We start from the raw sequence: 14,705 nt of genomic DNA on the forward strand, positions 1-14,705 counted from the left end.
ATCCGCATGAATAATCAAACGCAACACGTGTAACTTTATAAATGGAAAAAAGTTTTATTTGTTAGTGCTGTGTGTAATTGAATGCTACATACATACAGATAATCTTAGCATGAATGTACACATAACTGTACGTCGCCACAATGTTTTTTTCTTTTTTGTTTAAACTACATCATTCACATAACTACAATACAATTTGAAAAAGCTATAGGAGGGTTACGGTACTCTGAGGGAGGGAGCACCAGTTCCCAGGGGAAAGAATACAGGAACTAACACAGCAAGCATGCAGAGAGCAAGAGACACCAGGGTCTGACGGGCAAGCGAAGGGGCAAAAACTGTTACAAGAAAAATGAGCCAGGCGATTGATCAGAACTTAAAAAAAGAGGGGAGGTCAACTGTTGCCTAAAACGTTTTTTTCCCATTACAAAGAGGAGGGGGGGGGGGGGGGTTACTTGTGCTTAGAAAAGGGGGTGTTTTAGCCATTTCACCCCACCTATAAATGTTTGTTTGTTATGGGATCTGATTTTTTCTCCAGCATCTATCAGGATGACATTTTGTTAAGTGCAGCATCCCTTCCACTCACTACCAATTCCTTCAAATTGGTATTTTACTTGTTGCACCTACTTAAAATCTGACCCAACCAGACTTGCTGCTGGGCTCCAACAATTCTTTGGTTTTTGAAGGTGTCTATTTTATATGTCAAGTCTACTGTCTTACAGTGTGTCCTGTCTGCACAGCATGAGGTCCCATTCACTTACATCCTGCTCTGTCTGCATTATGCAGATATGATACGCCAGCACCAATCAACCAAGTCAAAGTACTCGCTCAGCAAATCAAAATGATTGACACGTCGATAATGGAGATTTGTGACCCGCCCTCATTAATTAGCCTTTTTTTTTTTTTTTTTCTACCTTTCCCACCACCACCACCCTTCAGCATTCTTGGAGATTATTTGTGTAAAAGCTAAATTGGTCTTTTGGCCTTAAATGAAAAGTAATAAAGCTGAATGTAAGAAATTAGACTAGTCTTAATAACCCCGACCTACCCAAAGGCCCTGGTCTCTCCCTCCAAGAATATAGATATTCATATCAATTTAAAGATTATTAATAAAAAATATAAACGAATGTGAAAACAAAACAAACATATACAGTACTTTTTTCCTCACTTGGAAAGTCCCAACTGTTCTCAGTGTTATTTAATGCCAGATCTGTTTGGGGGGGGAGGGTCCAACTAAAAAGAAGCCAACTGACGAGAACAGCGGTCTGACCTGTGATGACGACGATGGACAGAGACAGAGAGCAGAGGAGGAAGAGGAGAGCAACCAAAAAATGGAGGCAGACCCTAGCGTCACTTTAAGGCCAAAATAATAATAAAAAAGTAAATAAAAAAAGCCAGAATTAGAAATGTTACTTCGATCTCCTCGTCTCCTCCAGGCTTATTAAATACTTTTCGATACTGCACTCAAACCATGAGTCAAAATACACGACTCGAAAGATAGGGGGGGCTGGAACGCTCTACTTGCAAAAAAACAAAAAAACACACAGAACATTAGAACAGAACAAGGAACAATGTGCATCATGGCCGACAGGTGAACAGTCTGGTGTCCCAGGCTTCTTGAGAGTAACTTGAATCTGATAGCATTCAACTCTGCTATGAACCTCCCCCGACAGACAGACCATCAAACCCAATGTGACATGTTAGCAAGAAAACAGTCTGAATATTTTCTAAAAACAAAACATAACTGAACATAAGATGCAGGCTCACCCCGCAAAAAAAAACAGTTGTCCAACAGACCGAAAAGATTAGTAAATAAAAAAGGCGCAGATTACATTTTCTAATACAATTCTCTTCAGTCTGGATTTCCCCCGTTTCACAGAATACCATGTTCATTCTTCCCTCTCGACCTCAGGAAGGGCGAGCAGAACATGTGCACTCACACACACACACACACAAACACACACACACACTCACACACACACACACACACACACAAACAAACACACACACACACAGGGTGCTCTTTGAGATGCCCTGCAACATACCGATACAACATGGACTACAAAAAACAAGAAAGCATTTTGTCAAAACCTCTCACATGGTAAAAAGTAGCAAGAATACAAAAACAGTTAAATCGATCCTTTCTTCTTGTTTTTTTTTTTAAGAAAAGACATTTCCACATTTCCAACTGAACTGGTATGTATAGAATCAAACATCCGTACTAGTATGTACAGGCTGAGAGGACGTGTAATGGTCAAACTTAGACATGTTCGGGACATGCAGTCTAACAGCACCGACCTCCGTGGGAACATTAGGGGTACACTAGTGTGAAATAGATATTTCTATATACGTCTATATTGACGGGTGAGATTGCAGTCGACTCGAAGAGTTTTGTTAAACCATGGTGAGTTCGGCTGCTTGGTTAGTCTCCACACCTTTGGGATGGGGTGCTGCTTTTACACGGGGGTTTTGGTACAAACTAGAGTGGCCACGGTCACCGTGGACCACGTCGACATCCACATATACTCACACAGACATTTTTATCATCGGAATCATTTCACAATAGCACAATTACAACCCCCCACCCCCCTTTCCCCTCACATGAGATCATTAAAAAAAACTAACATTTCTAAGCTGAGGAGCAAACTGGGTACATAAAACAAACAAACTGGGTACATAAAATAGATAAAAAGACTAAAACCCAGATGAGGGGAGGGGGATTGGCTGGGGGGAGGGCACAAGGTGTCAGGCCAAAAGAGTCTGTATGCGTTTCGCTATTTGAAACCGGTCACCCTCCACATGACCACAGAAACGTGTGTGTGTATGTGTGTGTGAGTGGTTGTGTTGTGTTAGGGTTGTGTTGGAGTCAAACTTCAGCCTTTGATCCGAAACAGCGAGAGGCTGTTCATACTGGAGACGCTGATGAAAACAGTCCTGATATGCTGAGGGAAGGAGAAAGAAAGATGGAGAGAGAAAGAGAGAATTGAGGAGAGGGGGATAGATGTCATGAGAGAGAAAGAGGGCTAGAGAAAGGGAAAAGAAAGAGGGAATAGTCCCCATTCATCACATAGTCAGGTAGGCAAGTTGGTCTCTGGTTGGTCAGTGTAATTTCTCTTTTGCATACTTGAGCCAAACTTCATTTACAAAAACAGAAAAGTGACGGCTGTTTGGTTTCGGAGGCTGATGTGACATTAGAGATTATTTTGCTCTTCTGATGGAGGAGATGGTTCCATAAGGGAGGTTTAGGGAGGAGAAATCAACCTGCTTCTGTGCACAACAGTCCCATTTGGTTGGCAGCCCCTTTAGATCAAACCTCGCTGCCCTCAACTGAGCGAGTGGGTGCTGGGGAGGGTGGGTGGTGCTGGGGAGAGGAGGTGCTGGGGAGAGGAGGTGCTGGGGAGGGTGGGTGCTGGGGAGAGTGGGTGCTGGGGAGGGTGGGTGCTGGGGAGAGGAGGTGCTGGGGAGAGGGGGTGCTGGGTGGGGAGAGTGGGTGCTGGGGAGAGGGGGTGCTGGGTGGGGAGAGGGGGATGTAACAGGCTTAGAAAGTGGAAGAGGTGGGACAGAAAAGAAAAGGCGAGGAGGGATCAGGGAAGTGACAGGGAAGTGGGGGATACTAGGCTTCAGGCGGGTTAGTAGAGCAATGAGACGGCCGGGAGTGAACGGATGAAGAACAGCCAGGACTGTCCTGCAAATGTGGAGAAATGTAAGTTGTAGCCTGCAAGGGACAGACAGGAGGACATGGGGTTCAGGTGACAGTGTTTACGGGGGGAAAAGGGTCGTTTTGAGGATGGAGGAATTGACTAGCGGACCTATAAGCAGTTGGGCACGTTGTAGCCGCCTCCCTCGGCAGTGTGCTGCACGGTGTGGTCCTGCAAGGAGCCCAGGTCCCGGTAGCGCTCGCCGCACCACACACACTTGAACTGGCCCTCTCTGGAGTGCGTGTTCTGGTGTTTGATCTGGTGCTCGCGCTGCTTGAAGCCCTTGTTGCAGTTGGCACACTTGTACGGCTTCTCCCCCGTGTGCACGCGCCGGTGGCGGTTCAGGTCCGACGAGTACTTAAAGCGCTTCTCGCACTCGGGGCACTTGAGCGGCTTCTCGCGCGACGGGTCGCAGCGGTGCTGGACGAACTCGGAGGAGGAGAGGAAGCGGCGGTCGCAGAGCGAGCACTTCAGGGGCTTCTCCTGGCAGTGGGAGTTCTGGTGACGCTGCAGCGTGGAGCTCTTCTTGTAGCCCCGCCCGCACACGTCGCACTTGTAGGGCTTGTCGGGCGAGCTGCTGGACGACTCGCCGCACTTGTGTCTGAGCAGCTCCCCCGACTGGCTGAACTCCTTCTGGCACGAGGCGCACTTGAACAGGTTGTCCATGCCGTGGACGTGCTGGTGGTAGAGCAGGTGAGAGGGCTGCATGAAGCCCTTGTCGCACAGGTTGCACTTGAAGGGCCGGTCGGTCGGGTCCTTGTGCGTGCGCCGGTGGCGCACCAGCGCGTACTGCTGCTTGAAGCTCATCTGGCACTCGTCACAGTGGAAGGGACGCTCGTCCGAGTGCGCCCGCTCGTGCTGCCGCAGGTCGGACGGCCGCTTGAAACCCTTGCCACAGGTGGCACAGCGGAAGGGCCGGGCGCCCTGCGGGTGGCAGGGATGGTGGAGGAGCTCCGACGACTCCTTGAAGTGTATCTCGCATAAGTTGCATTTGAACAAGTGCTCCCCGGAGTGGGCGTACATGTGGCGCACGAGGTGCGAGCGGTGCTTGAAGCTCTTCTCGCACACGGCGCACTTGAAGGGCCGCTCGTTGCTGTGCGTCCGCTGGTGGTGTGCCAGGTGGGACGACTGGCTGAAGGCCTTGTCGCACGTGTCACACTTGAAGGGCTTCTCTCCCGTGTGCACCCGCTCGTGACGCGTCAGCTCCGACAGGTGCTTGAAGCCCTTCTGGCAGATGGAGCATTTGTAAGGCCGGTCTCGGGCCGAGGGGAAGGGCAGGATGGAAGAGCTGCTGCTGGTCGTCGCCCGCTCGCCGTTCGGCATGTGATTGGTCGCTGAGGTCGTGGGCGTGACGTTGCCGGAAGAACCGGGCCGGTAGGTCTTCTCACAGATGGAGCACTTCTGCGCGGTGGTGTTGTGGGACGTGTGGTGCTGGGCAAGAGAGGTGAGCAGGGAGAAGCCCATCTTACACACGCCGCACACAAAGGGCTTCTGCTCCACTTGAACACACTGGTGCTCCAGCAGGTCCGTCGCCTGGTGGAAGATCTTCATGCACTGGGTGCACTGGAACGACCTGTCCTGACTGACCATGCACTGGTGCTCGTGCGGGTTGGCCAGGTGGGAGATGTCGTGCCCACAGACGCCACACTTGTGCCCTCCTTCGGTCCCCACCTGCAGGGAAGGTTGCTGGGCCTGCTGACTGTGCTGGTGCTGCTGACCAGCGTGTTGTTGGCTGTGCTGGCCATGCTGGGTCTGTAGAGACGGAGGGTCCGGCTGCAGGACGATGCCATACACGGCACAGCCCAATGCACTCTCGGCTCCCGGGGGGATGGTGTGGACGACCGGCGGCGGAGCGACAGCATGTTGCTGCCAGGCCTCTGACATGCGGGCTCGGCTGTAGGGATTCAGTTTTGCAGCTGGTGTGGCCCAACTAGGGTGAGAAAGGGAGATTGGGAGATGTTTTGACTAATGGGCTAAAGGCTTCAGGGTGTGTACAGAGGAAAGGCAAAACACTCACTCCATTTCAATCAGGGGCACTGAAGAACTGGCAAAGATGCTTGCTGAGGGGGCCGTGACGGATGATTTTATGACTGAAAGAGCGATGTGCAGAGAACACCTGTGTAGAGATCACAGGTGCGTGAGGTGGTGGAAGAAAGTCCACTACTTTCACCCCAATGCTCAGTCTTCAAATGGTATCTGGATGGGGTGGGATAAAGACAGCCACCGTCAGTCAAAATATCAACATGTAATAAGACATCAAGCAGTAATAAACAATCCAAGTTGCTTTGGTTTTGAACCGATGGCTTCAGCAACATTTACTAAGCCAAAAGACTTCCTCATGGCCACAGGAGATATTTGGATGCAAAATATATGAAAGATTTCTGAGATCCATCTTGCTACATTGACAATTTTGTTTTTCACATGTATAACCCATGAGGGCTTCTTTTTTGGTTATTCGGCAGAAAAATAACCATGGACATTGTGGGTCAGCCATATCGTTTAGATTTAGAACACGCATCAAGAGTGTAGGGTTAGGTGTACGTCGGTCTATCTCCTCATAAAAACGTCCCAAATGCATAAACCCAAAAATGATATTAAAGCAGCTCCGAGCAAAACTAAAATGTGACACCTGCGACACCGATCGTTAAAACATCTGTTTAGATCAAACACATCATTCAGATGACTTGAAATAATGGTTTACAAACACATCATTCAGATGACTTGAAATCATGGTTTACAAACACATCATTCAGATGACTTGAAATCATGGTTTACAAACACATCATTCAGATGACTTGAAATCATGGTTTACAAACACATCATTCAGATGACTTGAAATCATGGTTTACAAACACATCATTCAGATAACTTGAAATCATGGTTTACATTAAAGGACCGGAGGAATTTGAACTTCCCGTTGATTAGGAGGACTATTGACACTTCTGGAAGCATCCGACTCGATGACACTTGTTTTTGCACAACAATCTGTTTTGTAACGTTACAGTGTTTTGTAACGTTACAGTGCCCTTTGAATCCGAAACATCCTCAAGGCACCAATTGACCAATAACGTTAACTTAGCCGCTAAGTTAACGTTATTGGTCAATTGAGTCAACATTGGTTAGCATCCACAATGGCGCTGTCGTCGTACATTTTTAATTAACGTCATATTAACATGAGTTAATCACTAAGGTTAGTTCAACCCATTCCAATGCAGAAACCCAAATGCTCAACGATTCTGGGTGAAAAGTCAGCGTCTGCGCATTCATCTTTGTAGAGTCAAGGGATGGTTTGAAACCAGGATGAGTTATAAGCCAGCTACTAGCTAGCCCAGCTACTATGCTAACGTAGCCAGCTAAAGCTAGGCGCAGAAAATAGCTAACGTTAGCATTAGCAAGCTAGCCACGGGAAAAGTAACATTAGCTACCCATCAGCTTAATGTGTGCTAGAGCGACTGGTGCGTATAAACATGAGGAAAGGCGATTTTAAAACATACCTAGAACGTTAACAGGTTATTTAAAGGCTCTGTCGTAGGTAACGTTAGCTAGGCCCCAAAATACGTCCCTTCTTCACATCCGCAGACGACTGTCTTGTCTCGAGCGCTCCAGAGGCCGAAAAATACACGATTTCTGGCTCATTCAAATCGGCGAAATTCTCCTACAATATTCCCAAACCTCCCCTCAAAGCTATCGGCTTACATGTACAACCATTTGACAGCTAAGCCATTCTCTTGGCTGGTCAATAGACAATATGTTTGTTCTAAATTGCTAGCTGGCTATCGAGCTAGCTTCTGAGCCCCTGCCCGCGCACGGGAACATGAATAAACCAAGAGTTAATTGGCATGCTCACAACACACCCGGAACCCGCTACGCTACCGGCGGCTTTGATCAAACACTCCGGGAAAAATGTACCCGTTATCCCACTTTTCACCCAGCCAACATTGTCTCATTGATGAAACTTACTCGAGAGTAGAATGCCGCACCGTTTATCAGGCGTACTGTGACTATAATGACATGATACTACTACATCTCACAAGAAGACAGATCAAACATAATCGTTTGTATTATGCCACAGTATTAATTGCACTTTGTATAAATATAATGAATCAAGGACATTGTTCTCTCTTGTGATCAGTTGTTTGTGCCTGGCACCTGAGTTTTGATCGTTATTGAGTGTGCTCGCTACCGGTGAGTTTTTACATAGCTCAGAAGTGGAACTCATTAGCGATCGGGGTCCAGGACTTGTTTCAGTAGGACATCAATTATGATTACAACATGTTTCGGAAGCGAATTCGAAGCAACGCATGCCGCTGATTGGTCGATCCTGTTGTCATTTACAGTCATTTACATAGTTGCTTTTTTCTTAATAGCATTTTTTAATGTATCATTATTGCTCTCGCGGAAGGGAGCGGAGGCTGGCAAGCGAGATGAATGTATAATTGATGTCTCTCTCCATGTTGTGACACGCCGTGCTGTAATGCTGGTTGGCTACAGCAGCAGTTCAGAGGAGGAAAAGGAGACCGAAAGTGAAGCTGCTGCATCGACTGATAAAAGCAAAATACGTCCAAGAAGCTGCCAAGACGAAGAAGACGGTGGTAACGATGACAGCTCGGCGAGGAAGAAGCTCAAAGCAGAGGAGCAGACCCACACAACAAGGTAGGTGTGTGTGTGTGTGTGTGTGTGTGTGTGTGTGTGTGTGTGTGTGTGTGTGTGTGTGTGTGTGTGTGTGTGTGTGTGTCTGTCTGTCTGTCTGTCTGTCTGTCTGTCTGTGGTTGTGGGAAGTAACATTAGCATGGCTCTGTCTAGTTAGCATGGCTCTGTCTAGCTCCTTTTGTAACTGTCCACATATGATTTCATCATCTGCTGTCTAACAGTTCCTTATCCATACATAGACTTGCCTGTGACTCTGGCTTCCAAGCTGTCGAAATCAGCGATACGCACGTATTTGCAAGTGTCACAGAAACATTTCAAAGCCACCTACCAAAGCAGAAGGGTTCAGAGCTTCTCGACGGAGGCGTTTGAAAGCTCGATGCTGCTCATAAATGCCTCTTTTTATCAGAATTCTGTGCTGGTGACATTATGTGTTATCGAGCTTTCGACCAGAATGGCGCTGTTGAGCGCTGTGACGGCTGGGAGCTCTGACCTGGAAAAATAATCTCACCACCAGCACAGAATTCTGATAAAAAGAGGCATTTATGAGCAGCATCGAGCTTTCAAACGCCTCCGTCGAGAAGCAATGAACACTTCTTCTTCTGCTCCAGTAGGTGGCTTTGAAATGTTTCTGTGACACTTGTAAATACGTGCGTATCGCTGATTTAGACAGCTTAGAGAGAGTCGCAGGCAAGTCTATGTCCATAAACACACTGCCACAGTATTGTGTGCCTGGAAATTTATGGGGAAGCTTTTCTATAAGGAAAAAAAATATTTTGTAATGAAATAGTTGCATAGTATACCTTTATACTACCTTGTGATATCTTCCATAGGACCCTAACACACTCAAACCAAACCGTGCTGGATATGATAAAATACCACTTCTTTCCTATTATCATAATTTACCCTAAGACATAAATACACACTAATAATGAAATGTACTGCTCTGTCAGGCTGCCTCTCCCGGGCTGCCTGTTGGCCATGTTTCCAGAGGAGGCGGAGCCACAGACGGAGGACAGCTCTCTTCATGGCGGACGCGTCCGCTCCTTCCAACATGAGAGAGGCAACTGGGCCACCTATGTCTATCTCCCATGTAAGACGCACACAAAGTACTGAGGGTTACCAAAACAAACACCACCGCCACAATAACAGTCTCTCTCTCTGTCTCTTTCACTCCCTGTCTCCTCTCCCCATCAGACCATCCTGAGGAGGAGTTTGGGGAGCTGTTGGAGGAGCTGCTGTTGGCAGCTGGGGCGCGTGGTGTGGCTTTGAACCAGCAGGAGGAGTTCCACCTCAGCCTGTCTCAGACGGTGGTGCTGAGGCACCACTGGATCCAGCCCTTCACACAGAGCCTCCGGACCGGCCTGGCCCGCTGCACAAAGTCGGTTCTCTCTCTCTACGCCGACCAGTGATAACGTTAACGCGCAGGACGTACTGTAGCAGCAGAGTAGCTTTCAATGTTGGAGTCCAGATTGTTTTGTGCAAGGAGGTCTCTCCAGTGTGTTGCTGTTAACTGCCCATTTTGTTGTTTTCTTTTTGTTGATCTCATCTTTTTCCTCTTCGCCTTGATTTGTGTCAGTGATACAGGCAGCGCGCGCTCTCGCAAAGCGCCCGACTGGCTTGCTGCAAAATTGTAAACAGAGCTGGTTTGACAAGTTGACAGCTGAGAGCCGGCTTCTGTCAGCTGACAACGTTTAAAAAACGCATTTACTTCACAAAAGTCATAAAAGTGGTCCTCATTTGTGAAGATTATCCTGCTGAACACACATTTCCACTCTCATAAAAGTTTGTTAACCACAGATCTTATTTCATGCATGAAAGAAATGATGGTCTCGAGAATGTATGTGTTTTTGAGACTGAAAATGTGTAGGAACCCTGTGGTCTTCGTCAAGCCATATGACTGTAATTATATAACAATATAATTGTGATAGAAGCAGGCAAGTTGTTTAAGACACGTTTACAGCAGTAGTCTGAGGCTTTTACATTGAAGTGGTTGGGATAGTAAAAGAAGTAGGCAGTATAGATATGAAAATGACGTCTGATGCTGATCGTGGTGGAAATGTCTCTTGTGTGTTTTGGTTGCCAGGTTTTCATGCTCAGCAGGAAGACTGGGGGTCTATTGTAATGCTGAGAGGACCAGGTACAGTCAAGATGCCTGTCATCTTCTCTCTCTCTCTCTCTCTCTCTCTCTCTCTCTCTCTCTCTCTCTCTCTCTCTCTCTCTCTCTCTCTCTCTCTCTCTCTCTCTCTCTCTCTCTCTCTCTCTCTCTCTCTCTCTCTCTCTCCCCTGACTGTCACTTCTTTATGGTCTGGCTGCCTGTATGTTTCTGTCTGTCGGTCTATCTGTTTGTCTGTCTGTCTCCTACAGGACGTTCTTGGGGATGGAAGTGTCTACTGGGCATGCTCAGTTGCTCGATCTGGTCAGGGTGGTGGACAGAACTATGGCAGAGTTCCGCCTGGACACTTTCTATAAGGTTACTGATCAACTCCTCATAACCTCAGTGTCTGACAGCTCGACGTGTCCAAAAAATCATCACTCACATGCTTTGTGCTCGAAAGAATGAAACAAGAGCTATGATCAATTTTCTCATTTGTAAAGGGAAATCAGTTAGCCTGTAAACAATATGAAGTGTATTGAAATCAGTTAGCCTGTAAACAATATGAAGTGTATTGAAATCAGTTTAAACAAAGATAAGGAACGCTGTGCTTATGCCTAATACACAATGCATCCCTAATAATACCTGTAACACCCACCAACCTCATAAAAATGAATGAACCTTGGATCATTTTTCAGTCATTGCAACTATGCAATAATCCAGCACAATAATGTGGATCTGTGCACATTCATATCTGTTGTTTTATCTTGACGTATCATCATAACCACATTATTACAATAAGGTGCCTCTCTTTCCTGTCGGCTCTCCTCTCCCCTCCTAGGATCCATGTTTCCATGTGAGCCTGGCCTGGTGTGTTGGAGACTTGAGAGAGCAGATGAAGGAGCGTCTTCAGGAGCTGCAGGTATTAAGACATCCCTCTGCTCTCCAACCTGGGATTCACATCTGACCTTTGACTCCTGTCAACTCCTTGTTTTCTGAAAATCGTGTAAAAAAAAAAAATGCATTCACGCTTCAAAAGTCATAAAAGTGGTCCTCGTTTGTGAGGATTATCCTGCTGAACACAAATTTCCACTCCCATAAACTTGGATTAACCACAGATCTTATTTCATGCATTTTTTTTTATATTTTTTCCCGATTTCTTTATCCCATTTTTATCCTCATTAGTGCTAATTTTAATTGATTTATCCTGGTTGCTGCTCCACCCTCTGCCGATCTGGGGAGAGCCGAAACTGACTCCATGCTTCCTCTGACACACGGGCAGTTAGCCAGCCGCTTCTTTTCACCTGACAGGGGAAGCTTCACCGGTATGACATGGCACGTGGGAGGATCACGCTATTCCAACCAGTTCCCCTCCGAACAGGTGCCCCTAACGACCAGAGGAGGAACCACATCAGCGACCAGGATATTGCATGTTTTGGTGAAGGGGGTTCCTATATGAAGGAAACCCCCAGGGGGCACGGGGACAACATGCAAACTCCACACAGAAAGGCCCTTTTGACGACCCCACCCGGGCGGTGGGCACTCGAGGACATGCGGACGGGCACGCACTCCTTCAGCGCTCACAGCGTCCCAGGTGGGAATCGAAACCCAGGACCTTCTAGATGTGAGGCGACAGCGCTTACCACTGCACCACCGTGCCCCCTTTATTTCCTGCATTTAACCAAAATCCCCATTCTAAAATCCATAGCCTTTTCCCCTTACGAGTCTCAAATCAGATTTGACTTGGACAAACTAGGTCCAGTCTTATAAAGTAGCTTGGACTGAAAGCCCTGCACAACATTGTATACCGTTTATTGGCTTATCACGGTTAAGAAATGTTTGTTTGTTTGAACTGTTTAGAGTGTGGTGGATGACCATGAGGAGGGGCCCTTTCTGCTGAGGCTGCACTGCGAGGAGCTGCGCTGCAGGGCGGGAAACAAGACCTTCAGCTTCCCTCTGGAGCCCTACAACCTGACCTGATGAGAAGGACGGGCTGAAGACCAGAGCAGCAGGACTTTGAATTGAATAGAAAACATGAAACCCTGAAAAGCCACATCAGTGATCTGTCATGTCAAGTCACAACCTGCAGTGCAAAGCAAGGAACCAGGCCATCAGCTCCCAGTATGTTGAGTGAAGGTTGAGTGATTGTATGCTACTAGCATCATGTCCGAAATGAGAAAAAGAACTTGTATCAGATATAAAGCTAAATGGGAAGTCATTTTAAATTAGATGTGACCAGGGGCGTGTTCAACCTCAGACAGGTGCACACCGTTTTGCTACGGTTTCCGGGTTGAATATCATGTTCCTCGAAACGGAGTGCAATGGGCTTTGCTTTGAGGTACTTTGCTTCTCGTTTGAGTTACCCAATCAGCAGCGACGTGTATATAAACCCTGCCGTCTAAAGAGGAAGTGCACACGGTGGATCTAACAGTTAGGTGCAACGCTTGCAACAGGGTGTTCAACGCACCACCGTTTGTTGAAACATTTTGCTACGTGTTGTCGGGGCTGCACTCAGCCCTGGTAGGTTTGTGTGGGAGATTTATACTATAATTGTGTGGGAGTGCTCTACTTTGGTTTGTTTTTAGATTAATAAAGTTAGCATCCAGAGACTTACGCACATCCACTGGTTGGTGCTGAGCTCAACTGTACTAAACAGGAAAATAAACGAAAAAAGGGCTCGCAACACAATTTTTTGGATAGCTCCCGTGGCGGACATTTATTCAGACGACAAACAGTTTGGGCCTGGTTCGGGCCTTCGTCAGTGTCAAGTGAAAAATACATTTACAAGGAAGTGCTTAAATAGCATTTTCATGGGTCTTTGTCTCCGCCTAGTGGTGTGGAGGCAGACCCAGGTACAATCTTCAGAGCAGTTTCACAAAGCATAAATCACATTCTAAGGGAAAGGAAAATGGTGGCAGAATCTATTCAGCTCTCCGAATGAACAATAGCTCTACACAGCAATCACTGCACACTATATATGCACAACATATTTTAGAACATATTTTTTAGAAATGGACGCTGTCAATCAGCTTGGCCCTCTTAAGTATCTCACAGAGAACATTCATCCATACAGTCTTGTATCAAAAGGAAATAAAAGACTATTTCTCAATGGTGGATTGACTTTTTGGGCACCATGGCACCTATTGGACTCAATGAGGACTTTGATGTCAGACCTTACTTGTGAGACCTCTGTGCTGTACTCATATTCCAGTTGTTTTTTGCCTTTTATTTCCTTTTGATACAAGACTGTATGGATGAATGTTCTCTGTGAGATACTTAAGAGGGCCAAGCTGATTGACGGCGTCCATTTCAAAAAAATATGTTCTAAAATATGTTGTGCATATATAGTGTGCAGTGATTGCTGTGTAGAGCTATTGTATGTTCATTCGGAGAGCTGAATAGATTCTGCCACCATTTTCCTTTTCCTTAGAATGTGATTTATGCTTTGTGAAACTGCTCTGAAGATTGTACCTGGGTCTGCCTCCACACCACTAGGCGGAGACAAAGACCCATGAAAATGCTATTTAAGCACTTCCTTTGTAAATGTATTTTTCACTTGACACTGACGAAGGCCCGAATTGGGCCGAAACTGTTTGTCGTCTGAATAAATGTCTGCCACGGGAGCTATCCAAAAAATTGTGTTGCAAGCCCTTTTTTCGTTTAGATTTATAAAGTTCACACAACAAAACATTAAATAAAAATAACTCTTTTAAACTATCAGGGACTACCACTATGCAGTGGAGGAATACATGGTCGCTCAACTGAAATGGTTCTAAAAATAAACCTGACTACACCAGCTACAGTATATTGTTCTAAAAATAAACCTGACTACATCAGCTACAGTATATTGTTCTAAAAATAAACCTGACATCAGCTACAATATATTGTTCTAAAAATAAACCTGACATCAGCTACAGTATATTGTTCTAAAAATAAACCTGACTACATCAGCTACAGTATATTGTTCTAAAAATAAACCTGACTACATCAGCTACAGTATATTGTTCTAAAAATAAACCTGACTACATCAGCTACAGTATATTGTTCTAAAAATAAACCTGACATCAGCTACAATATATTGTTCTAAAAATAAACCTGACATCAGCTACAGTATATTGTTCTAAAAATAAACCTGACTACATCAGCTACAGTATATTGTTCTAAAAATAAACCTGACATCAGCTACAATATATTGTTCTAAAAATAAACCTGACATCAGCTACAGTATATTGTTCTAAAAATAAACCTGACTACATCAGCTACAGTATATT

The 14,705-nt window shown here is 46.1% G+C and overlaps 2 protein-coding genes across 2 annotated transcripts; one reads left to right on the forward strand and one right to left on the reverse strand.

The window, feature by feature from the left end:
* Positions 1–885: 885 nt before the first annotated feature.
* On the reverse strand, positions 886–7,370 carry znf319b (zinc finger protein 319b). Its single transcript, XM_083654354.1, has 3 exons — positions 7,187–7,370; positions 5,710–5,888; positions 886–5,622 (listed from the first exon to the last, which is right to left on the reverse strand). The coding sequence occupies exons 2-3, from the start codon at positions 5,712–5,714 to the stop codon at positions 3,804–3,806; spliced, it is 1,824 nt and encodes a 607-aa protein (XP_083510480.1). The 5' UTR covers positions 5,715–5,888; positions 7,187–7,370; the 3' UTR covers positions 886–3,803.
* A 685-nt stretch (positions 7,371–8,055) lies between these two features.
* Positions 8,056–14,477, forward strand: usb1 (U6 snRNA biogenesis 1). Its single transcript, XM_083654661.1, has 7 exons — positions 8,056–8,345; positions 9,293–9,432; positions 9,537–9,720; positions 10,426–10,479; positions 10,707–10,812; positions 11,276–11,356; positions 12,295–14,477. Exons 1-7 carry the CDS (start codon positions 8,167–8,169, stop codon positions 12,412–12,414), a joined length of 864 nt encoding a protein of 287 aa, XP_083510787.1. The 5' UTR covers positions 8,056–8,166; the 3' UTR covers positions 12,415–14,477.
* Positions 14,478–14,705: the final 228 nt, after the last annotated feature.

The sequence above is a fragment of the Poromitra crassiceps genome (assembly GCF_964638095.1).
Source record: "Poromitra crassiceps genome assembly, chromosome: 18".
NCBI classification, from domain to species: Eukaryota; Metazoa; Chordata; class Actinopteri; order Beryciformes; family Melamphaidae; genus Poromitra; species Poromitra crassiceps.